The sequence below is a fragment of the Bombus terrestris genome, chromosome 9 (assembly GCF_910591885.1).
Source record: "Bombus terrestris chromosome 9, iyBomTerr1.2, whole genome shotgun sequence".
Taxonomy (NCBI): domain Eukaryota; kingdom Metazoa; phylum Arthropoda; class Insecta; order Hymenoptera; family Apidae; genus Bombus; species Bombus terrestris.
In genome coordinates, this window is record NC_063277.1 from 15,770,658 (window position 1) to 15,795,331 (window position 24,674).

At 38.4% G+C, this 24,674-nt stretch overlaps 1 protein-coding gene and 1 long non-coding RNA gene across 9 annotated transcripts in view; one reads left to right on the top strand and one right to left on the bottom strand.

Moving 5' to 3' along the window:
* The window catches only part of LOC100646301 (spectrin beta chain), a 38,794-nt gene that overhangs the window by 6,584 nt on the left and 7,536 nt on the right, over nucleotides 1-24,674 (top strand). For 3 of the 8 annotated variants that reach the window (XM_012312120.3, XM_012312123.3, XM_012312121.3), the window contains 8 exons: nucleotides 12,646-12,834; nucleotides 13,518-19,424; nucleotides 19,664-19,755; nucleotides 19,850-19,954; nucleotides 20,030-20,172; nucleotides 20,414-20,472; nucleotides 21,044-21,100; nucleotides 22,639-22,737. In XM_012312120.3, coding sequence (XP_012167510.1) covers nucleotides 12,699-12,834; nucleotides 13,518-19,424; nucleotides 19,664-19,755; nucleotides 19,850-19,954; nucleotides 20,030-20,172; nucleotides 20,414-20,472; nucleotides 21,044-21,100; nucleotides 22,639-22,737 — 6,598 coding nt within the window. In that variant the 5' untranslated portion in view covers nucleotides 12,646-12,698. The remainder of the gene's footprint in view (nucleotides 1-12,645; nucleotides 12,835-13,517; nucleotides 19,425-19,663; nucleotides 19,756-19,849; nucleotides 19,955-20,029; nucleotides 20,173-20,413; nucleotides 20,473-21,043; nucleotides 21,101-22,638; nucleotides 22,738-24,674) is intronic. The other 5 variants (XM_048408660.1, XM_012312124.3, XM_020864645.2 and 2 more) reach the window with 3 other exon arrangements.
* Nucleotides 8-2,609, bottom strand: LOC125385642. The gene is made up of 2 exons (XR_007225137.1): nucleotides 1,247-2,609; nucleotides 8-1,174 (listed from the first exon to the last, which is right to left on the bottom strand). It is a non-coding gene; the product is annotated as an uncharacterized LOC125385642 (long non-coding RNA).

Consider the following 24,674-nt stretch of genomic DNA (forward strand, 5'->3'; position numbering starts at 1 on the left):
AATAATGTTTATCGAAGTAATTTTTATTCTGTACAGTCACGACAATGTACAAGGTAACAGTTTTTACTTATTAATTCATCTTTAGAGAAGAAATATCTTTGAATATTTACTTGCATTAATGATTTGATAGAATCTAGGACGAATTAATCAACACGACCTTTCTCAGTATTCGATTCACCCAGTTTAGGTATCGGAGTTTCCGGATCGCTGAAAATAGTTTCACTGGTCCAATATTGGATTCTGTGGCACGCAATTCGGTAGCGAAAACAGGAACGAAAACAGACCACGGCTGTGAATATTTTCACCATTTTTCCATTTTCACCATATCGAAGTTTCAAGCTTAAGGATTGGATAAATCGAAGCATAGATACGTTTAATACACGTACGCTCGTACATTTAAATATACGCAAACCAGAGACCTCCAATTTTTACGAATATTAACTCTACACGTTGAAATATCTCGTGGTCGAGTACGAACAGTTACTATGATATAATGAAGTTGCGAATTGGAGTGTTAAACGATGCTGTCATACCCAGGCCTATTATAGCGCTCTATTCTTTTCGATATGAACCGAACGTGACAAAAGTTGCGGTCCGTTTATTCTCAGGGTCCTCGAATATCAATGTATTTCAATCTTACATTAATTTCAACCGAACGAAGAGTAGTTTTAATATTTTGAGAAAATCCGAGCGAAAATGAAATCGTTACCGCTACTATTAATCCTGAAAGTTAGGAAATTACCTCGACATTTCCCTCGAATTTAAGAAATTATTCAACGATAGGAAAATACGATTTGATCAAAGATAATTCGAACAACATGGCGAAGCTAACTTTTTTTGCTCAAACACCGGGTATCGATTTTACAACTTTACTATATTACGGAGGCTACTATACTTGGTCTACTCTGTATTCGACTCATCGCATCGTCTAGTCTCGCTCTTAACCTCATTAACCAATGGACCCCTCTTCCGAGTCGAATAAAGTCGCATTGTTGACGGCCTCCGCTGTAGCCGGGGACAGTGGAAATCAGGTCGCCCCCCAGCCACCTCGATTTTCATCGTTCATTGTCCCTCTGTATTCGTTATACCTCAGTTATCCCACTTACTGTGTAATCGCGTGGCAAATAATCCAGAAGCACAGAGATTAATTCCACGGAGGTCGTGACTTGAAAAACTTAATGCCAAAGCGCTTGATTAACGCCTGTCTTACATACTTTGATAATTATCAATGTTTCATTCATCTTACCGGTTTCGATGATTATTATACATGTTGTCGGCGATGCGATTCTGAACAACTTGTTTGTATATATATGATCGTCACTCTACCTTAGTTGATACTCGCGATAAACTATCGCTACCGTCACAGTGATGAATTCTATGCGTAATACAGAATATAGAATTGCGTATATAATTGTACGTATGGCCGTGACAGCGTGTGCGCTAATATTAGCGGCCAGATAAAATAATATCTAACTCGTACCTAATGTTTATCTTTTGTTTGTAGTTTATGTAGGTTTGGGTTAAATGTCGCTTTACCAGACGGCGGCCAACTAATACCAGGGCAAACGCTGTCACGGACACGAGTCCGTATAATTACGAATTATACAGGCAGCGTTCACTGTAGTGGTTTCGACAGCTTTGCCTATATCTGGGAAACTATGGCCGAGCGGTGGTTATACGTATGGGAAAGAGTTGTTCGAAATATCGATTTCTACAGGGTGTTAAAAAATCATCGAAATCGGTGGGATGCACGAGATACCGATAATTAGACGTACCGTCGTCGATTTTCTCTACTTTTCGTTTTCTGGTGTTTACCAATTCGGCAAGTAAGCGGCTCGAATGAAAACAACGGTAGCTGTCCGGTGTGAACGCTCCGTCTTCAACCAAATATAATGTACTTTTTGATGTACCGTAGAATTTTATGTATTTAATTTTATGTATGTAATTAGTTCGTACGCGCCATGAAATGGGAAAGGTTGAAAGTCGTCGAGATATCTTGTTATTGCCTTTGAACCGGCTAAAGCAAGTGGTATTATTTCGAGCCAAGTAGACGCGGTTCAAAATAATAACCAAGTCCTTTACGTTCGCTCGAGTGTATCGTAGTAGTACTTGCCGGGTAGTACCTCTCTGGGATAGTTGTACGCAGGTACAAGCAGGATATTCATACTAAATGTACCGCGTGGTTATGCAAAAAATGGTCTATCAAAGTCCCTAACCATTTCTCATTTCATCTCATACTTCCCAATTATGTTACAGCTATTTTCGTCTGACATTTAAGTATTGCCGAACTTTCATCTATGGAGTAACCATCGATCACACTCTTGAGCTAATCAACTGATCGATTAGAATCGATTAGAATCGTAGATATGTTGCAAATACGAGTTAGGAGCTAATGCCTCTGTCAATGTCTATGCGGTCTTTGTAATCGAGCTTTCCTTTTTCTACTTAGGAAGATTAGAAAGATTATCGTCATCGATAGACGCGCGAGAAAGTGTCAGATTGTAATTAATTCTTGAATATATCGGAGCGAGTTACTCTTCGTTACAATTTGGGATGATCCTTGTCGCATTCTATGATTTTGAAAGATACTTGCGCTGGAAATTTTTGTTATTCTATTCTGTTCTACTTGAGGTAGGACTCGTTAAAGGAGATTTTTGTGTCGATAACAATGCATCATATTCGCTCGCGTCGCGGTTAAAGAGACTAAAGAGGAAGAATTAATTAAAACTTCACTCCATTTCTTATTCTCGTGACGTTATTAATTCGTAGTCATATGAGAGTGTTATTAAAATAAAGGATAAGAGAATACTTGCATTTGGTTAATTAATACGCGAAAGCCATAACAAATACGATGATTTTATATAGTCACACACGCTAAAGTGGTTCTAGCGTGTAACTCTACAACCGCAGTCTTTCGGTCTTTTTCCACCCAATTATATTTTTCTAACGTTGAAAGATATCTGCAGCGTAGACACGAAAATACGAAAAAGATCTTATCCGTACGCATGATTTCTCGTTTTGGTTTCACGCCTTAGCACGTCTTAGCACTCTACAGATTCTTCTTAATGTGAAAATATAGAAATTAGGTAATCAAATTTCGCGATAGGCTTGAGAATGTTACAAACGGTTATTCACGTTGGAACACCCGGTATATAATATATATCGTAAACATTGGCGCCACGGCGACTCCGCTGGAAAATCAATAGCCTGGCTGTGTTCGTGGCGAGTGGTAAGTTCATCTTACCTTCAGCGTTGCGGCGTTTGGGTCTATATCGTGCTCTTTTGTGCACGATATCGAATGGTGTACCCAGACAGGTACGCACCTGGTGGATGTGCCTCGAGTGTGTATCTATTATTACGGACAGAGAACCGATTATAAACTCTGCGAATATTACGAAACGAATAATACGGTGTTAAGTGGGATACGTTTATGAGATTCAAAACGAATCGACCTTTTTCTTCCATTTGATTAATCGATCTGATGTAGTACGAAGCGGGAATATATCTTTTCTTTTTTTCAATAAAAAGATATTTACTACGTATAAGTAGCTTTTCTCTGTTTTAAGTAAATTCTTGAAAACGATCTTTTATTTTTTACTGCGACAAAGGTACGTACCTTTAATTCTTTCGTGACTAACGAGACAATTACGTTCCAAGGTAACTTCTAGAAATACTGCTGAGTTATTACGTATAATTTTTCTGACATCACTGAGAACTTTTGAAACGTGTCTCGTTACGAATGAGATTTCTCTACGTCTCATCCCGTGTTTCTCTTCGTTCGAAAGATCTTTGTTTCAATTAATAATATTTGTCAACGTACCGCTTATTTGCTCTTAGTTTTAGTCTTCTTTTCTTAACATCTTCCTGTCGAAACACAAAAATTGCCTCAGCAGCGTTATTTAGAATGCAAGTCTAAAATAATTGAGTCGATGTGTTATACGCGTCGGTAGCGTCGAATGTACTATTTCTTTTAGCTTATTTTTTTCTAAATCTGTACTAAGTCCGCACGATTATATCATTACGTTACTCATTAAAGATTTCAGAGTAATATAAGAAGCAAGAGAAATACGAATGTTTCTAATCGTAAAAATTATAGCGAAGACTACCGTCATTTGTACGACCGTCTCGTGTCTCAGTCTCGTGTCTCGGAATGCGGCCGCTTCAGAGTTAAAAAAGAAGGAGACTCCTTCGCGAAATTGTTAAAGTGTCTGGAGGAGCCTCTTTTTGTTCGATCGGCTGACAACTGTGTTACGACCGTTATATTAATCATCCACTTGCTCTAGGAAACGAATTTACAAGCGGTTGCGAGAGTCTCTTTGACCGGGCAGAAGGTCGTGCAGCTTTTTCCTTCGAGTCAAGGCGAAGGTGAAAAACTCTGCGCTGATGAGATTCTTCAGAAAAAGACAAAGAAGAGAATTGCCGGTGGTTGCCTACATCGACGAAGCTTAACAAGGAGTTCCGTATATCTGAGACTGTCGAATCCTTTGGCAGCGAATGTTTGTATCAGATATATCATGTGCTAAAGAATATTTCAAAGTCAGACGAAAGCGTTCCACGGATCGTCATATTTTTCTCGAAAGCAAATATTTTTACGGTACAAAGGTACGATTGGAATGAAGACGAAGACGAAGGACGTCATTGAACGGAAGGGCATAGCAGATTTTCGAAGCCATACTTTTGTCAGACAAGCATTGAGTCGCGAATAAATGCGTATAAAGGGAGTAAGTATGCAAATTGTAGGATTTTAGAGGTTGACGGTGGAAACGGAAGCCTCGCGCTCTCACGTCGAAGGACAAAGAGCTTGTTGTCTTGCGGTACCGTTTCTTTCAGTCATGTTTCCACGACTAGTCGTAACTAGGACGGTCCTAGTTTCCTTGATTGTAGTTGGACTTTGCCTACTCCCTTTTTTATAACTAGCTGGTCGCCTTGTTTGATCGATTACGTTAGTTCATGTTAAATACGCTATTATGTAATATTATTTCTAAATAATATTTGTTGTCCACTTGTATTTTGATTAAAATTTAAAAGATCGTCTGAAAAGTGTCTATTTAATTTCTTCTATGCGAGTAACGAAGAAACAATTCGTTAGACATCTCGACGACGAGATTTTCAACTTTTAACTTCCCTTGCTTCAACCGTCAATTATCTATGAAAATTTTTTTCGTAAATTTCTTGGACAATTAATCTTAGAGTAAAATAAGCAAGAGAAAAAGGATGACGACGCGAAGAGGCAATAATCGACGTCTATAAGTAAGAGAGATGAGAAGTAGAAGAATGCTTCTTCCGTTGAAAGTATTGATTTATCAAGAAGTCAACCTACCGCGGAGTTCTTCTAACGAAAGAACGTACGTGTCGAGTAATTTTATAATTTCTTTTTAAATAGCGCGTATGGCTCTCTTAGCGTAAAACAATATATTTACGTAAATAGATATAACTCGGAGTAATACAGTGGTATTAATAATACACGTGAATAATAAATAAGAAAATGCTAACAAGTAACAAAAAAATAAAAAATAAAAAAATAAAAATAAAAAAAGGAAAATTTAATAGCAGAATTTACAAGCGAAGATCATAATATTTCTCAATATAATCGTATGTTTTTCCCTCGCTCTTTTACCATTCTCGTGTTTCTTTTTAGAATGTGAACGGTTACGCGAATTACGATTTGAGCCTATGATTATCGCAAGCTGCCTATTTAATAGGTGTAATCATTTAACATTTGTGTATGCAAGAATTTTTTATCCAAATCACCTTGCAAGCAACGGTATTGCAGCTATTAATTTTCCATGACATCCTGTGTCACTTAGAAGTTACTTGTTCCATCATCTGCGTATATATTTGAATACTTGAAACATCATAAGTAGTTGGATAGATTACAGAGAGCTAGGAATTAGATGCGAAGAGTTAATGAACGTTACGAGCGATCAAACTCGAATAAAAAATATGGAATTCTTGCCGGTACTGAAGTTCTTCCACGAGTCAATCCTACACTAGAGCGAGTAAAATTAACCTTCCTCGATGATCGTGTCATTCACTTTTGTGATTCACTTCACCCCGCCCACTGTTAGCCGTCGAGGCAGAGAGCTAATCTTTATACCCTTGTCCCGTTGGTTTGCTTCTCCTCTGCTTTCTGGCAACGCTCATTAAAGTATACCGGTGCTCGCATAATTGCTCTTAATTTACCGTAAGTGTCTGTCAGACACTAAAAGAATTTCATTCATCATTCTCGCTTTACTTTGTTCTGCTCCTCTGGTCTTCGGTCCATTCAAACGATCGGTAAATTGGGTCGGCGAGCAATGTCGATTCTTTTTGTCGGATTGCTCGTGCAAAATATATCGGGTGACTTGAAAATACTATATCGAAAATTTTGTAAGTATCGAGCGAATGGAGAGTCCGAATATTTTGGTTAAATTTAACGAACTCGGAGATGTATGTATTTTCGTGTCGGAAGATTCTTTTGACAGGATTTTTATTCTTCCGTTCAAACCGATCCAGAAAAGTGTATCGAAAATGTCGTAAACCAGATAGACAGAGAAGCTCGATTTCTTTTGCTAAATTACAGTGGAACGGTTTGTATAATTGGAGTTTGTAAAATAGTGGAGTTCATCAATTTCCCCTGCTACTTATGATTTTTCGCATAATAGGAGATCGCGTTCAGATAAGTGAACTCGATCAGCAAAAGTTCAGTTAATGGGACATTGACAAAAATTTCGTTCCATTAAACGGCGTTCTGTTATAGTCACGGGAAATGAGATTTTGCGTTTTACCATGATAAACTATATGTCATTGGGAAACAACGATCCTCCTGTACGGATTCATTTGTCGATATCCTCGCGGAGAAGATCGATCAGTTTATTTAAAAAAATCGTTCTGGCATTTACGAAGTGATTCAGTATTTGACGTTCGGTGATAATGGAGCTCAAGGTTTCTTTCAACGTCCAAAGAAATAGCGATTTATGCGTTTTCGATCGAAACAACGAAAGTAGCAGTATAACGTTTATACTTATATCGGAAAGCGTTGAGCTAAATATTTCAGAGGAAACGCGATAACTTTTATCCTACGATCTGATTAGCTGGATGCGTTACGTGTCTAGTAAATGTTCTTTAAATGGCATTGCTTGGATGATTCATTCATTTCGAATTACTTTTCTGACATAATCGTGCGGTTAACGAAGCACAAGGAACATAGCTTAGAACAATTTTATTAAAGAAGAAATATAATAGATCAGCGTCAAATAAATACAATTTTGTTAGACACCGACGAAACATTAATTTAGATATGTCCGAACATTTTCGCCTTTGTTATATTTTTCAAAATAAATATCATCTGTCCCTTACACTCGATCTAAGCTAAATATAATATAATTAAATGTATCAAAGGATAATCGTACATTTCGGAGAATATTGGATAGCAAAAGAGAAAGGAATGCTATGAAAATTACAAGATAAAATAAAATTATCTCCCAATTGTGCGAATAATTTGAATTCTTGAGAGAATCTTTTAATTATCGATGCAAATGTAATTTAAAGGATTCGCGTACGCAACTCTCGTCGCCATACCGGGGAAGGGTAGATTCGAGAGGAACAATCGCGTATCAAAGTTCAAAAAGACGAAGCAGAGATCAGAGATTAGACGAGCGTAGTCCACGTAGGCGGTGGAAATTCGAAAGTACGAATATATCCTGAGGCATCCGTGACCCCGTTGAGTCCTACTCTTACAAATCAAAGGTTAAGCAACGCGTGCAGGAACAGAACTAGGCAATTTTTCTTCTTTCTGGCTAACACACGTGCCCGGTAATCTCCTAGTATCCTACTCGAAACAGAATTTTTCTTCGTTAACATTTCGACCGGCCATGGTTTCTCCTGTGACGCAACGGTGGTCATTGGTGACCGGAGCGCTTGAACTTCTTACAATCGTAAAAATTGAATGAAAATTGACAGTTAGGACATTTTGAATATAGCCGATAAATAGAAGATACTTTGAAATAAAATGTGTCCCATTGAACAATTAAATATTTTCATTAGAACATCGATAAAAAAAAAATGAGAACAAATCTTGCATCTAACGGTGCACTGTGTTTGCATCCATATCTTTCAGGGGTAATCTACGAATATTATTATAAACACACCTTAAAAAATAATCGTAAATGCTGCTTTATAATCATATAATTGAAGTTAGAAGTGTGAACATATCTTACTATTATATATAGAATAAGCAAATACCGTTTACCAATATCTTCTACACGTTTCAACGATATATTCTGCACGTTTTGCTTACGACGAAATAACGAATGCGAATGGTTTGTTGAAATAAACGAAGCCTTGTTATGATATGTCGCTACCAACTGTTACCAAAGCGTTACGGTGGTCACCCGTGACCACCAATAAGATAAACTGTCCATTGGAGAAGAATGTTGTCTTAGATCGTCAATTTGTTATTATTTTGTCATTGTATGCTTTGAATAATAAAAATACAAAGTCAAAGTGTTAAGAGATATCCATGTGGCCTTAAGGCGTTCTCTCACTTGGCTGAAACTCCGCTGCGCGCTCAGCAACGAGATGTCATCGTGAAAGAACGACGCCCGTATCCATTTACCGTGGTTTTCCTTGAATTTTTGCACGGCTACCCGCGCGAATACGTCGTAAGGTCGTGATATATTAGTCGCCGTGCACTTGCTGGAATCGAGGGAACTTTGAAGGACGTGGATCAAGAGCACGGGCCCTGTGGATCACGCGAATTCAACTTAGTACGAAATTTAGTATCCAGTGTATCCTGCGGATGGAATCGAAGCTGGACAATCGTACGAAAACATGAAACCGTGTTCGAACATCACAGCCAATCTTTATGGATGTATCATATATACATGATATGCGGCCACTTGATAAATTTTCACAAAAGAAGCGACGAAGAAATAACGATTTCCGAGGATGACTGCGAAATTGGAATATCTTATCTTGGAAAAATAGATCGAGACTAGGGTCGCTGAACGAGGTGTTTCCTAGACGAATCGATAAAGTTAGAATAAATGTTAGAAAGGAGAAATGTTATAGAAAGAAAGGTTCGACTCTAGAACGAAGAAACGATGATTTTCGAGGATCATATCTTCACGTGATTCTCGAAGTATCAACACTTTAGATAGAAATATTCGATTATCTGATTATTTTGACAAGTACATTCTAATTGTAGTTTTAGATGATAACAACTTTCTTTTTCTTACGATAAATTCTTACGATAACGATTACCATGAAAATTACGAAATGCAGTTAAGCTACTCTTAACAAGAATATTATAGAAAGTACGCGTAAATGCTTCGCCTATTCTGCATTCTTTTAATCCATTTAAAAATAATCCCTAGAAAATTCGAATAAATCCAATTATTCCACACCTACAGCTCCACCATCACGCAGCTACGTATCGTCCTCAACTACATACTTGGAGCGTGCAACTCGTTTCGTGCAACATTCTGTGCACAACTTAGCGCAATTATCTTCTCTGCTTTTCATCGCTGCTCGTATGCGAGTACGACTCTCCTTACAAAGAGCCAGAGGAATCTGAATTTCTAAAGAGACTCCGCGTTTTCTACTTGGCGTTATAGATACGTACAGCGCATTGAGCACGTGTGTACTATTTCCAGAGTACGATTCACGCAATCTCCGCCGAGATAACAATCGCGAAGCAATCTTATTTGCACGGGTTTGTCTCTTACGCGTTTCGTGTGCAATCTTGGTCAAATTCAGTTACAGTCGCTGGAAATCGATCAAAGTATCTGGACATTTTACGAGCGGTACGTATATCGTACTGCAATTAAAACACCTTTGAAATTAGCGGAGGCGAACGAAAGTGCAACTTTTCGATGCCACGAACGCGTGACTAATTCTAGATTTGTACGGAATAATATACCGTAGAAGTTATTCCTGGAACGGCAAATAAAGATTCTGCAGCAGCGTAACCGTGCATACTCTTCAATGAGAAACGGTGAACCTATTAATTGCGGATAAACACTTGCAGATATTGTTGATAAGGCTAAAGATAAGCGGGAGTCGTGTAAAAGACGAATTGCTATCGTTTAACATATATTAAGAATGAAACAGTGAAACGATATACGCGAGGTTTATGTGCAGTGGTTCACGTAGGTTCTCCAACGCTCCTAATAATTTTTTATGTACATGTTATATATTATTATTGTTATTACGTATATGTTAAACATTTTGAAACAGCACTCTCTCGCAGATAAAGTTTTTGGTACCAAAAGTTATGTTAAAAAAAAAAAAAAAAAAAAGGAGACGTAAATGTCTATTTTACGCGTACACAGCAATCATCCTCTTTGTTTTTCAATTTTTATTAACGAAAAAAATCAAATAACATGCACATCGATTATTTCTACTACTGGAAGCATACGTTTACTGCAAGATTCGTATCTATGTGACTTCTTTTCGAACAACGATACTTATCGTTAGATAAGAAAGTAATTTATTCGCAAAAGTTAATTATACAAATTTAAAATTCAACGAGACTGCACGGTAATTGGATGTTCGACGTTCGCCGATTCTGATCGAAATGGTAAAGCACGCGTTTGAGACGCGAGTCCTTTTACAGAGCAACGTCAATCCGAGAATGAATAAAACATAATTGCGCGCATGATTTCATCCTGTCGATCGAGCAAACAAACTTTTATAGCGTATCGTTGATTGAAATTACATAATCGAGGCTTTGGAGTGCTGCGAGCGAAGCGCGATGATAAGAATTCCATCGGCTGTTCGCGCAATTTTCCTCAAATTCTTTCAGTTTGCCGAGGCGTTCTTTATTCTGCCTCTTGGTCGACAGATATAGTCGTTGGAATTGAAATTGCGCGCTTAAAACTACAGAAATACGTACGCCTGTCTTATCTGTTAGTTTTATTTTGAGGCTGACGACGATACGTCGCGAGATAATCTTTCGAAGAAAACTACTAGATTGTTATAATTTCCTGCAGCGATTCTATGCAGTCGCAGGAAGAGTAGAGAAACGAGGTATTTTTGTTCTCGACAAGCAGCGCAATGTTTATCAGATACGCTACGCCACGTTATTAGACCGAAAAGTTATTTTTGGTCGTTACATCATATAAAATAAGACTTTTTATACTACCTGTATAATTGGTCAACAGTTTGTAGACTTTTAAAGAGGAGATATAATACGAAGAAACGTGTAATCAATCGTGTTTTCACTACGTGTACGATTGTTTGTATAAAGTTGCAAGAAAAATGCAAGGCTGACTGACGTATCATTATCACGAAAACTCGAGGAACTAGCCATTTATCAGATACGTCGCGTTATTAGACTGAAAAATTATATTGGATCGTTACATCAGAGACTTTGTACGATGATTGCAGAGAACGGGTTTATCGCGATCAAATGGAAGGAAAGCAACGTACGATCGTATATTGTCAAGTGCACGTACCGCTTATTTCCAGACGTGTACCGTGAACAACTCGTTGCTTTACGTCCTGAGATCGTGTGGGAGTCGCTCGACGTGCGATTACATCACGCGAATGATGTCACACGTGCGAAATATGCACCAATGGCGTACGAACCCGGCCACAGTCGAATGAATAAACCGCTCGTCCCGTTCTTCGTATCCGCGAATTCGTTCCTTCCTGATACCGTAATCCGCAATTGAAACAAATTGTCGTTGGCTAGGTTGTTGATAGCAACTCATCGTTACGTCGACCGAATATGCTAATTACGCATGTACGTATGTATATATGCAGAGTTATTTTAGATGGAAGTTCTCAGATGGTCTTTTGCGTAGAAAAGTGGAAAAAATATTTGGCAAGTTTCGTATCAAGTATTTTTTCTGAGCGATTCTAACTAATTGAATTTAGCTCGTTTAATAATATCGCGATGACCAAACATCGTTAATGTTGTCATCGGTACGACCATTGATACACGATGTACGATTTATGGATGTACGTGCATGTACAATGGCTACAAAAAGTATTTGAACGTTAAAGTATTGAATCAAGTATTGAAGTATTAAATTTAGAACGTTTAATAATATCGCGATGACCAAACATTATTAATGTTGTCATCGGTACGACCATTGATACACGATGTACGATTTATAGATGTACGTGCATGTACAATGGCTACAAAAAGTATTTGAACGTTAAAGTATTGAATCAAGTATTGAAGTATTAAATTTAGAACGTTTAATAACATCGCGATGACCAAACATCATTAATGTTGTCACCAGTACAATCAAACGTCACTGATACACGTTGTGCTATTTATAGATATACGTGCGTGTACAGTGGCTACGAAAAGTATTTGAGCGTTATTTTCGAATGAAGCGTCCTTTTATAAGGTTTTATAAAAGTATTTCATAGTATCGAATTTTTATAGCCGTGTGAAATTTTAATATACTTGGACCTATGTAATTAATTAGTACGTAAATGATATAATAAATACAATATCGTAGAGTTCTCGTAATTACTTTTTATTCGATAGTGGCTGATAATAAAACATTTAATTACCACTTTTGTTTGAATTCATCGATTTCTAAAATTAAACAGAAAAAAGAGAAAGAAGAAAATGCAAGAAAATTTTATTCGAATATGAAAATTCTTTAGGTATAAAGATCGTAACGTGATCTTATTTTGTTCCAGGAGCACCCTTTCGAAGGGTAAGAAAGAAGTGAGTTGTTGGTCCGATTGACAAAATGACGACCGACATCTCGGTGGTGCGCGGGGGTTGGGACCCCACGCTACAACAAGAGATTGTCGATGAGTACGAATACGACGGGGGAAACTCGAGTTCGAGACTTTTTGAACGTTCACGCATCAAAGCTTTAGCTGGTACGTCCTCTTTTCCTTATTTGTTATCTTTATATTCGTTAACAAAAACGAAATGTTTCTGTTTGATAAATGGTTTTCAGTTTTTGTACTATGGAGTATTTTCATTCATGAATTTTTAAAAAACGAAAAGTACGGTCGGTGAATAGCAGCTTTATTTCGTAAATTCGTGTATATATACGTAACTTGTTGGATGCAATTTGTAAATGGCCATAAGAGGCATACTTTGTATACGAATAAATTTTAGTAGATCGTTGATGGTTTAACCGATGATGTACCGTTAATTATTTGAGAAATTAAAACGTCAAAGCTAGCTTTGCCACATCCTTTGATATAGATACTGGGTTGATAAGTGCACGCTTTAAAGTGTGTGGCTATCGTAGAAAATGTTTAGTAGTAGCTTTCCGGTGAATCTAAAATCATTGAGTGAGCACTTGAGGGTATTATAAGAATGTACAGAAAAATAAATATCGCAAAAGATATCGTGAGATAGATAGCCTGAATTTATTTGAAAATGAACTACGATACAGTTGTGGACGACCTGAGAGGTAGAAATAGAAAAGTGATTTTAAAACATTGCAATTTAATAAAGTTTCTACACTTACGTTCTTTTTTAAATTAATTCTGTAGTTAAAATTTTGGTAGAATATTTACTCAATTTTCTATTTTCGTGTTTCTTAAACCAGGTGAACGTGAATTGGTACAAAAGAAGACTTTCCAAAAATGGGTCAATTCCCATCTGGTTCGGTGTTCATGCCGAATTGGCGATCTATACGTCGATCTTCGAGATGGCAAAATGCTCATCAAGCTTCTCGAGATTCTCTCCGGAGAACGTTTACCACGACCTACGAAAGGAAAAATGCGAATCCATTGTCTAGAAAACGTCGATAAAGCGTTGCAATTCCTTCGGGAGCAACGAGTGCATCTAGAAAATATGGGATCTCACGACATAGTCGATGGAAATCCTCGTTTGAGTCTTGGTCTCATCTGGACCATCATCCTGCGATTCCAAATTCAAGACATTACCATCGAAGAAACGGACAATCAAGAAACGAAATCAGCGAAAGACGCTCTACTTCTTTGGTGTCAAATGAAAACTGCTGGATATCACAATGTAAATGTACGAAATTTCACTACATCCTGGCGCGATGGTTTAGCCTTCAACGCCATCATCCATAAACACCGTCCGGATTTGATCCAGTTCGATAAACTTTCCAAATCAAATGCTATTTACAATTTAAACAACGCGTTCAATGTAGCCGAAGACAAGCTTGGTCTGACGAAACTTTTAGATGCCGAAGACATATTCGTCGATCATCCTGACGAAAAATCAATCATCACTTATGTAGTCACGTATTATCATTACTTTTCAAAGATGAAACAGGAGACCGTGCAAGGTAAAAGAATAGGCAAAGTGGTTGGTATTGCTATGGAGAATGACCGTATGATACACGAGTACGAAAGTTTAACCAGTGACCTATTGAGATGGATAGAAGGCACAATAGAGGCTTTAGGTGATCGTCGGTTTGCTAACTCTTTAGTAGGAGTGCAATCTCAGCTCTCCCAATTCTCTAATTATCGTACTGTAGAGAAACCTCCGAAGTTTGTCGAGAAAGGCAATCTGGAGGTGTTGCTGTTCACTTTACAGTCGAAGATGCGAGCCAATAATCAAAAACCATATACGCCTAAAGAGGGTAAGATGATCTCGGACATTAACAAAGCGTGGGAGAGGCTAGAAAAGGCGGAACACGAGCGTGAATTGGCTCTGCGTGAAGAATTGATTCGTCAGGAGAAATTGGAACAATTAGCAGCTAGATTCAACCGAAAGGCTAGCATGAGAGAGACCTGGTTGTCCGAGAATCAACGTTTGGTTTCTCAGGATAATTTCGGTTTCGATTTAGCTGCTGTGGAAGCTGCAGCCAAGAAGCACGAGGCCATCGAGACAGACATCTTTGCCTATGAAGAACGAGTTCAAGCTGTTATGGCTGTATCACAGGAATTGGAAGCTGAGAATTATCACGATATCGAACGTATTAATGCCCGGAAAGACAATGTTCTTAGATTGTGGAATTATCTGCTCGAATTGCTTCGTGCTAGAAGGATGAGATTAGAGTTGTCTTTGCAGCTCCAACAGAACTTCCAAGAGATGCTGTACATTCTAGACAGTATGGAAGAAATAAAAATGCGTCTGTTGACCGACGATTATGGAAAGCACTTGATGGGCGTCGAGGATCTTTTGCAGAAACATTCTCTGGTAGAAGCTGATATCAACGTGTTGGGCGAAAGAGTGAAAGCTGTCGTTCAACAGAGCCAGAGATTCTTAGAACACGGAGAAGGTTATCGACCGTGTGATCCAACCATCATTGTTGAACGCGTACAACAGCTCGAAGACGCGTATGCTGAATTGGTACGCCTGGCAGTCGAACGCAGAGCCAGATTGGAAGAATCTCGTAAATTGTGGCAGTTCTATTGGGACATGGCCGACGAGGAGAATTGGATAAAGGAGAAAGAACAGATCGTATCGACTGGAGACATTGGTCACGATTTGACGACTATAAATCTGCTGTTGTCCAAACACAAAGCACTGGAGAATGAAATTCAGTCTCATGAACCGCAATTAATGTCTGTGGCTGCTGTTGGAGATGAACTGGTTCGTCAGAAACACTTTGGTTCTGATAGGATTCAGGAGAGACTCCAAGAAATTCTGGGAATGTGGAATCATCTCCTGGATTTGGCCGCTTTCAGAAGGAAGCGCTTGGAGGAGGCTGTAGACTATCATCAACTGTTTGCAGATGCTGATGACATTGATATTTGGATGCTGGATACACTACGACTCGTATCATCAGAAGACGTTGGCAGAGACGAAGCCAATGTCCAATCGTTGTTGAAGAAACACAAAGATGTGACAGATGAACTCAAGAACTACGCTACAACTATCGATCAGCTTCGTCAGCAGGCATCGTCTCTTGGTGAGCAGGATGCTAAGTCACCGGAAGTGCTGGAAAGACTGGACTCCATAGACTCCAGATACAAGGAACTTATGGAACTCGCCAAGCTTCGCAAACAGAGATTGTTGGATGCATTATCATTGTACAAGTTGTTCAGCGAGTCAGACGGAGTGGAGCAATGGATCGGTGAGAAGAATAGGATGTTGGAGACTATGGTACCAGCAAAGGATATCGAAGACGTTGAGATTATGAAGCACAGATACAATGGTTTCGAAAAGGAAATGTATGCCAACGCTTCGCGAGTTGCTGTGGTCAATCAACTCGCAAGACAATTATTGCACGTTGAACATCCCAATTCTGAGCAGATCGTTGCACGTCAGAACGAGTTGAACCAGAAATGGGCTGAGCTCCGCGAGAAAGCAGAGAACAAACGTGAAGAATTGAACTCTGCTCATGGCGTACAGACCTTCCATATTGAATGCCGCGAGACAGTATCTTGGATCGAGGATAAGAAACGTATCCTTCAACAAACAGACAGTTTAGAGATGGATCTGACTGGAGTCATGACCTTGCAACGTCGACTAAGTGGAATGGAGCGCGACTTGGCAGCCATCCAGGCTAAATTGGACGCCTTGGAAATGGAGGCTCAGAATATCCAACAACAGAATCTGGAAGATCCTGAGGTGATCAAGGGAAGGATTGATCAGATACACACTATTTGGGAGCAATTGACACAGATGTTGAAGGAACGTGATGCAAAATTGGAAGAAGCAGGTGATCTTCACAGATTCCTCAGAGATTTGGATCACTTCCAGGCTTGGTTACGCAGGACACAAACTGATGTGGCCAGCGAAGATACTCCAACTACCTTGGCTGATGCTGAGAAACTCTTGACACAACACCAGAATATTAAGGAAGAGATTGATAATTATACCGATGACTACCAGAAGATGATGGAGTACGGCGAGAGATTGACCAGTGAAGCTGGTGATGGTGATACACAGTACATGTTCCTTAGGGAGAGATTAAACGCCCTGAAGATGGGCTGGGAGGATTTACGCCAGATGTGGGTCAACAGAAAGATCTTATTGTCCAATTCTCTTAATCTGCAAATCTTCGATCGCGACGCACGCCAGGCAGAAGTGCTTTTGTCCCAGCAAGAGCACATTCTCGCTAAGGATGAAACGCCGGCGAACTTCGAACAAGCGGAGCACATGATCAAGCGTCACGAGGCGTTCATGACTACGATGGACGCGAACGATGAGAAAATCAACTCCGTGGTGCAGTTCGCTGGACGACTTGTCGACGAGGGCCACTTCGCGGCGGACAAAGTCAAGAAGAAGGCAGAGAGCATTAACGAGCGTCGTCGAATAAACCGAGAGAAGGCGAATCAGTATATGGAGAAACTCAAGGATCAGTTACAGTTGCAGATGTTCTTACAGGATTGCGAAGAATTGGGTGAATGGGTTCAGGAGAAGCATATCACCGCTCAAGATGAAACTTATAGAAGTGCCAAGACGGTGCATAGCAAGTGGACAAGGCACCAGGCGTTTGAGGCTGAAATCGCGAGTAATAAGGATCGTCTGCAGCAATTACAACAGGCTGCTGAAGAATTGATTCAACAGAAGCCTGATCTAGCTGAGATTATCAAGCCTAAAGTGGCAGAACTGGCTGACCAGTTCGAGGAACTTGAGACCACTACTCATGACAAAGGTGAACGCCTGTTCGACGCCAATCGTGAAGTTCTTATTCACCAGACTTGCGACGATATTGATTCTTGGATGAACGAACTGGAGAAACAGATTGAAAGCACCGATACTGGTTCTGATTTGGCATCGGTGAATATCTTGATGCAGAAACAACAAATGATCGAAACTCAGATGGCTGTGAAAGCGAGACAGGTCACAGAGTTGGACAAACAGGCTGAACACTTGCAACGTACGGTGCCTGACGACAAGATGGAGGAGATTAAGTGCAAGAAGGAGAAGGTGGCTCAGAGATTCGCCCAACTGAAAGCACCATTAATCGATCGTCAACGTCAGTTAGAGAAGAAGAAGGAAGCTTTCCAGTTCAGGCGCGACGTGGAAGACGAGAAGCTCTGGATCGCCGAGAAGATGCCTCAGGCTACCAGTACGGAGTACGGAAATTCATTATTCAACGTGCACATGCTTAAGAAGAAGAACCAGTCTCTGCGTACTGAAATAGAGAATCATGAACCAAGAATCAATCTGGTCTGCAATAACGGACAGAAACTCATAGACGAGGGCCACGAGGATAGTCCTGAGTTCCAGAAATTGATACCCGAGTTAACCGAGAAATGGAAGGAGCTGAAGCATGCTGTAGACGACAGGAACAAGCATCTCTTGCAAAACGAAAAGGCACAGCAGTACTTCTTTGACGCGACAGAAGCGGAATCCTGGATGAGCGAACAAGAATTGTATATGATGGTAGAAGACCGTGGCAAGGACGAAATTTCAGCCCAGAACTTAATGAAGAAACACGAGTCTTTGGAACATGCCATGGAAGATTATGCAGAGACTATCCGCCAGCTTGGAGAAACCGCCAGGCAGCTCATTAACGATCAACATCCTCTTGTTGACCAGATTGCTGTGAAACAATCACAAGTAGACAAACTGTACGCTGGTTTGAAAGATCTTGCTGGTGAACGTCGAGCTAAATTAGACGACGCTCTTCAATTATTCATGTTGAACAGAGAAGTGGACGATCTTGAACAGTGGATCGCAGAAAGAGAATTGGTAGCTGGAAGCCACGAATTAGGTCAGGATTACGATCATGTGACGCTCCTTTGGGAGAGGTTCAAAGAGTTTGCTCGAGATACCGAGGCGATAGGCTCGGAAAGAGTGGCGGCAGTGAATGGAATTGCAGATTCTCTAATGGCAAGTGGTCACTCCGATGCTGCTACTATTGCAGAATGGGAGGATGGTTTGAACGAAGTCTGGCAAGATCTGCTAGAATTGATCGAGACTCGTACACAAATGCTGGAAGCTAGTAAAGAACTGCACAAGTTCTTCCACGATTGCAAAGACGTGCTTGGAAGAATCTTGGAGAAACAGAACGCTATGTCTGACGAATTAGGTCGCGATGCTGGCTCAGTCTCAGCTTTGCAGAGGAAGCACGCCAACTTTATGCAGGATTTATCCACGTTGCAGAGCCAGGTGTCGCAGATCCAAGAGGAATCTGCTACGTTACAAGCTAGTTATTGTGGAGACAAGGCTAGAGAGATCACTAATCGTGAAGGAGAGGTAGTTGCTGCTTGGAACAATCTTCAATCGCTTTGCGATGGTAGAAGAACGAAACTGGAGGATACCGGTGATCTGTTCCGATTCTTCAACATGGTTAGGACTCTGATGATTTGGATGGATGACGTAGTTCGTCAGATGAACACTTCGGAGAAACCTCGCGACGTTGCTGGAGTGGAATTACTAATGAACAATCATCAAAGTTTGAAAGCCGAAATAGATGCTAGAGAGGACAACCTGATGGCGTGTATCAATCTTGGGAAAGACTTGTTAGCCAGGAACCACTATGCTAGTAGCCAGATCAAGGAGAAATTGGCAGCTTTAACTGATCACAGAAACGCGTTGCTGCATAGATGGGAGGAACGTTGGGAGAATCTACAACTGAGTAAATATATAGATATTTTGATTAAACTATTATAATTTATTGTGGATTTCTATGCATTTACAGGAAATTTCAAAGTACAAAAGATCTTTAAAATATCTCAGAAAGAATATAGATTATAAGTAGGTGAAATACATTTTTTAATAGTGTTCATAAAAATACGAATCTACATAAATATCCGCAGTCTATCGTGTCAGAAATAATATGGTCACCTTATTAATGATGTCTGCGTATTATTGTAGTTTTGGAGGTCTATCAATTCGCAAGAGACGCAGCAGTTGCTGAAGCATGGTTAGTCGCCCAGGAACCATATCTTATGAGTCAAGAACTCGGCGTAAGTAATGTTAAATTAATTCCTAATATAATTCTTTAACGATATTAATAATATTTGATGAAAATTAATGATATAATAAACGTAATTGTTACAGCACACAATCGATGAAGTAGAGAATTTGATTAAGAAGCACGAAGCGTTTGAAAAATCGGCAGCTGCTCAGGAAGAAAGGTTTAGTGCCTTGCATCGACTCACTACGGTTAGTGTCTTTTCTATGAATGAGAAATATTGATTTGTACAATTTATTCAATGAAAATATTTGTACGTGCTACAGTTTGAGTTGAAAGAAATGAAGAGGAGAGAACAAGAACGAGAGGAAGAAGAAAGACGCAAGAAAGAGGAGGCCGCAGCAGCCGAGGCAGCTCGATTAGCTAAAGCAACACCAGTAACTAGTCCAGACGAACCACCGAGCGAAAGGTACCATTAAATTTTAATAATTTTCATTATATGTTTTACTTCTTATTTAGCTAATAAAATGAAAAATACTTACAATTAGCCAGTAATAAAATTATATGTAGCACTGGATCTAAGATGTAATAAAAAAAATTATAATATAAAACGAATAAAATATTGTAATGGTAACTAGGACATAATATTAAGGAATATAATATAATTTTTGTATATATACAATTTTTGGAATATAATTTTTGTATAACAGAGCCGAAGCAGAAGGTGTACCAACTGGAGAACGTCCTGCCGGAGAAGACGAATCACATGGTAAGATAATAACACATGCACTGCATAATATCTTTTTATCTAAAGACAGTTTGATAAGAGTGTCGTATACGTTGCATTGTAATGTTCACTTTTCAGTGCATTAGAGAATACGAATAGCAATATTCAAAAAACCGATTAAGATACCTAAGAAAGATAACATTTTCTTTAGATGCTTTAAAATGATATTATCAGTAAATATCTCAATCTAATGTCTTGCAAAAATAACGATAATGCGGGATTGATGATCGTTGAGCGCTCGATTCGACTATAAAGAATGAATAGAAACATTTTTTTTTCTTTTCTTTTTTTATTGTTGTACTAATACAATATGTATCGTCCGATTTTGCTTTTCACGTATTTTGTACACTTAACTCTCAGGCGACTGGTTTTACAAACTGGTTTGTTTGGATAAGCATGAAATTGCTAACAGCACGTTTATTTTTGCCTTTTTCTCTTTCCAACCTATTATCGCCATTGTGACTCCGTTCCAAATGGAAATCCAATGAATCCCAATTATCGATTCTATCCTATAACGCAACTTAAAATGCGGCACGGAATGCACAAATCGCAGTGGCACATCGCAAGGCTTCTACACGTACACCACAACCTCAAGACAAGCCCAAGGAAGGTGAGTGTCCTGATGAAACAAATATCGTCATTTTTTCGCTAGAAATTTTGTCTTTATTTCCAAATGATTATTTCAAACAGATTGTTTTTTTTTTACCTTTTATGTGACTATATATATATATACATGTGTATCTATCATATGATCAACGTCATATAACGTATTGTGTTTGTACCATTTTAATGACCATTTAATGCATTACACATCTGCTAATTTATTTATCGTATTTTCTATTCCATTTCTTTGCACAGTTCATTTTTACATCACTCGATTTCTTTCATTGTGGCTAACGAAAAGTGCAAAGAATTAAAAATCTTTTTCAGAATATAGGGAAATCATTGTATGTTATGATACAGTATATCTTTTACTAATTTTATTATCGTTTCTTAATGACAACATTCTATTAAATACCAGTGCCTTTTTTTATAGAAGACGATCTAGTTTTTCGTGAATGTTGTGCAATTATATGTTGCTGATTATTTGTTCAGCAGTAGTAACTACGTATCTGTAGTTGGTCTATAAACGAGGCTCTGATATTTGATGATTGAATTGCACTTTATATATAGATCCCGCTATATCGATCCTTTAAGCTGGTGATGGAGCATAAAATCAAATCATCTGGCAGCGTTTTACAGCAGATTTTCTTTAGTTTCTTTCCATGGAAATATTTGCCCGAATTGTGCAATTATATTTTGTAAGAAATAACGTAAACCTTTCACTCTTTGCAGAAGCATAAAAACTAGCTTCTGAAACTTTAATTTGATTTTTACACAATTCAGGTCATTCTCATAAATTTCACATGTTCTGTCTTTCAGCATATTCGTAGGCAAATTACTACTGTTTCTCGCATTTAATCGCAGCTACGAACCTTTACTTGCTTTTATTAACTATTTTTAGCAGGTGATGGAGTTATTCTACCTGAGACACACGAGTATTTTTAAAAAAATGATTAATAATATTTCAACTGACATCACGAATATTTTGCAATTAAAATTGAATTTTGCATGAATTATGTAGAGTTATTCAATATTTATTATATCGATTATGTATATTCCTATCGTACACGAGTTAATATAATAATTTTCCAAATAAAAGTGGTGGGTACAAATTACGTAAATTAAGTTCTTTCTCTCGATTAATAGTATACAACAAAATTTAATCTTTATTTGAAAGGTAAGCACACACAGTGACTTATATTCAGAAAGTTAGTATTCAAATATAACTTGAACTTTGAAGTATGTTTGTATGTGTATCTAACATCTTTCCTATGCAATAGCAGATGCTTTTAGAGCAGCTTGTCTGTTTATTGTTGATCCATCGTAATCTAAAATCCTTATTTCATCTGTGTTTCATTCCACCGTGCTTAACAATCATTCATTATGTCTCTCGGAGTGTTCTTTGCTTGTTTTAACGAGTAATTTCAAAAATGTATTGTTTAGTTGGTCGTGTTAGATGTTTTGCTTTCATAGAGTGATGCCTTCACTCTCAGTATAATATGATTTCAAAGTATAGCATGTTATAATCGGTGTGATGGTATATAGTGCATGCTCAGAAACCTGCACGTCTATCCATGCGAGGAGAAGCAACACCACCTGCCACCACCCCCTTGAAACCTTCGCAAGGTCTGTCTAGTCCAACAAGTAAGTCCATTTTAAGGATCAATGTCTTCTTTATTCGTCATTCACAAGAAACTTATAAAATATATCATACTAAAAATTATAATCCAAAGATCAATAGGTCGACTAATAATACTCGCAGAATTCTTTTCCAGAATTTCATCGCATTGAAATAATTAATTCCAGTATTAAAAAAAGAAGTACAAAACATAGAGAATCTCCCTCTGAATAAGATTAAAATTGGAAAAGTTCTGCTTCTTCAGTGGCGTTCACGAAGATACGAATTTGCATATACATTGGCGATTTAACGATTATGTGCTAAAATAGTTTAGCTGGTCGCTTGTATCGTTTAATTTCTCTCTTGGACCCGCAGGACAGACACCTCCAAATTCGTCGATGAATTCGCACGCTTCCAAGATCCTCAGAGTCTCGTCGACAGAACGAGACATGGAAATCTCACTGATCGCGATATGTCGAATCAATTGGTTTCTATCGATGATGAACAGTCCCTTAAGGCATATTCCTTCTTTTTCATCCAGTACTCCGTACATTCTCGATATACTCTGATTCTTATCGGATAAAAAGGGTATTTTCATTTCGCCTAGACCACCTTGCTTCCGGGGTGTAATGATCCATGCTAGATGTGCGTACGGAGAATCCGTAGAAATGGCAATTACCTCGCAGCCTGTTTGTCATTTCCAGCGAAATTGAATATTTGAATTTCTTGGTATTATATAATAATTGTACGAAGTAGAGAGATGCAAAAGATAACGAACAGAGTAGTATATTTCATTTATGAATGTATAATTATATATATATTTGTATTTTCAATTTCGAAATTAAAAGAGGAAAGCAAAGGAAAGAAAATAAGGGATGAGTAGCGTATACCTAATTTGCTGAATTCTTCGATACGATCATTGAATTGTATGATTTCCGTAGGGCAGATAAAAGTGAAATCGTAGGGATAAAAGAGCAGTATCAGATATTTTTCCTTGTAATCTTTCAGGCATATTTCTTTCATTTGTAAGTCAATTATCGCGATGCCTGACCAGGCTGGTGCTGTAGTGGACAGCGCTGGCACCACGTGTACTTTTGGTTCATGCGGCTTTTGCGGTTGTTCTCCGCAACACAAGTCGCTCCGTTCTATTTTGTCTCTAAGAAACGGGTCGAAAGTCGTCATCATGGTACGTTATAGTGAAATTAATAGCCGTATGAAATCGATATTTCTTTCTATATAAACGCGAATGTTGGCAAATATCGTTTCCAAGAGCGAAAATAAGTTGGCAGATTTTCTCTATAAAAATGTCAATGTTGCGGTAAACAAATTTCGAAAGTTTCTTCCCTCCTTCTGAAAAACACGATGTTCCACAACAAAATCTAATCCTCACGGTATTTTTACTCTTCTTCGTCGTCACCAACAACCACGTACGTTGGGTTGACGCGACGTTAGAACTTATTTTAAAAGACAACGTTGTGAAGAGGGAACGAGCCATTTGTACAGTATATTAATTGTTGTTATTGATTTAGGATTTTCAAGGAATATGTTAAAGCCTGTTCTAAGCGCTAGATTTCCGTAGCAATAACATCTTTATACAATAACTTTGTAATATACGGAAGATATAGGGAAATAGAAAAATTGTAGAATTTTAGAGTTATGTCTTTCATAGTAGATTATTAATTACAAATTAATATTACAAGGGAAAAATATGATAAGGTTTCATGAAACATTGCGAATCAGATACGTTAGCAAATCAATCACGAATTACGTGTCAGCAACGAATATTATCATATCTTTCCCGTGTCGACTTTAATTCACTTCTCTGATTAAAAATCATCATCATCTTTTTTTACTTCAGTAGTAATAACACCTACCTGTTTGATAAATTGTCCAGCAGCTAGCAAATATGGCAAAGTAGAGAAATGAAAAGATTGAAAGGATCGTTGTAACAAACAATTTAAAT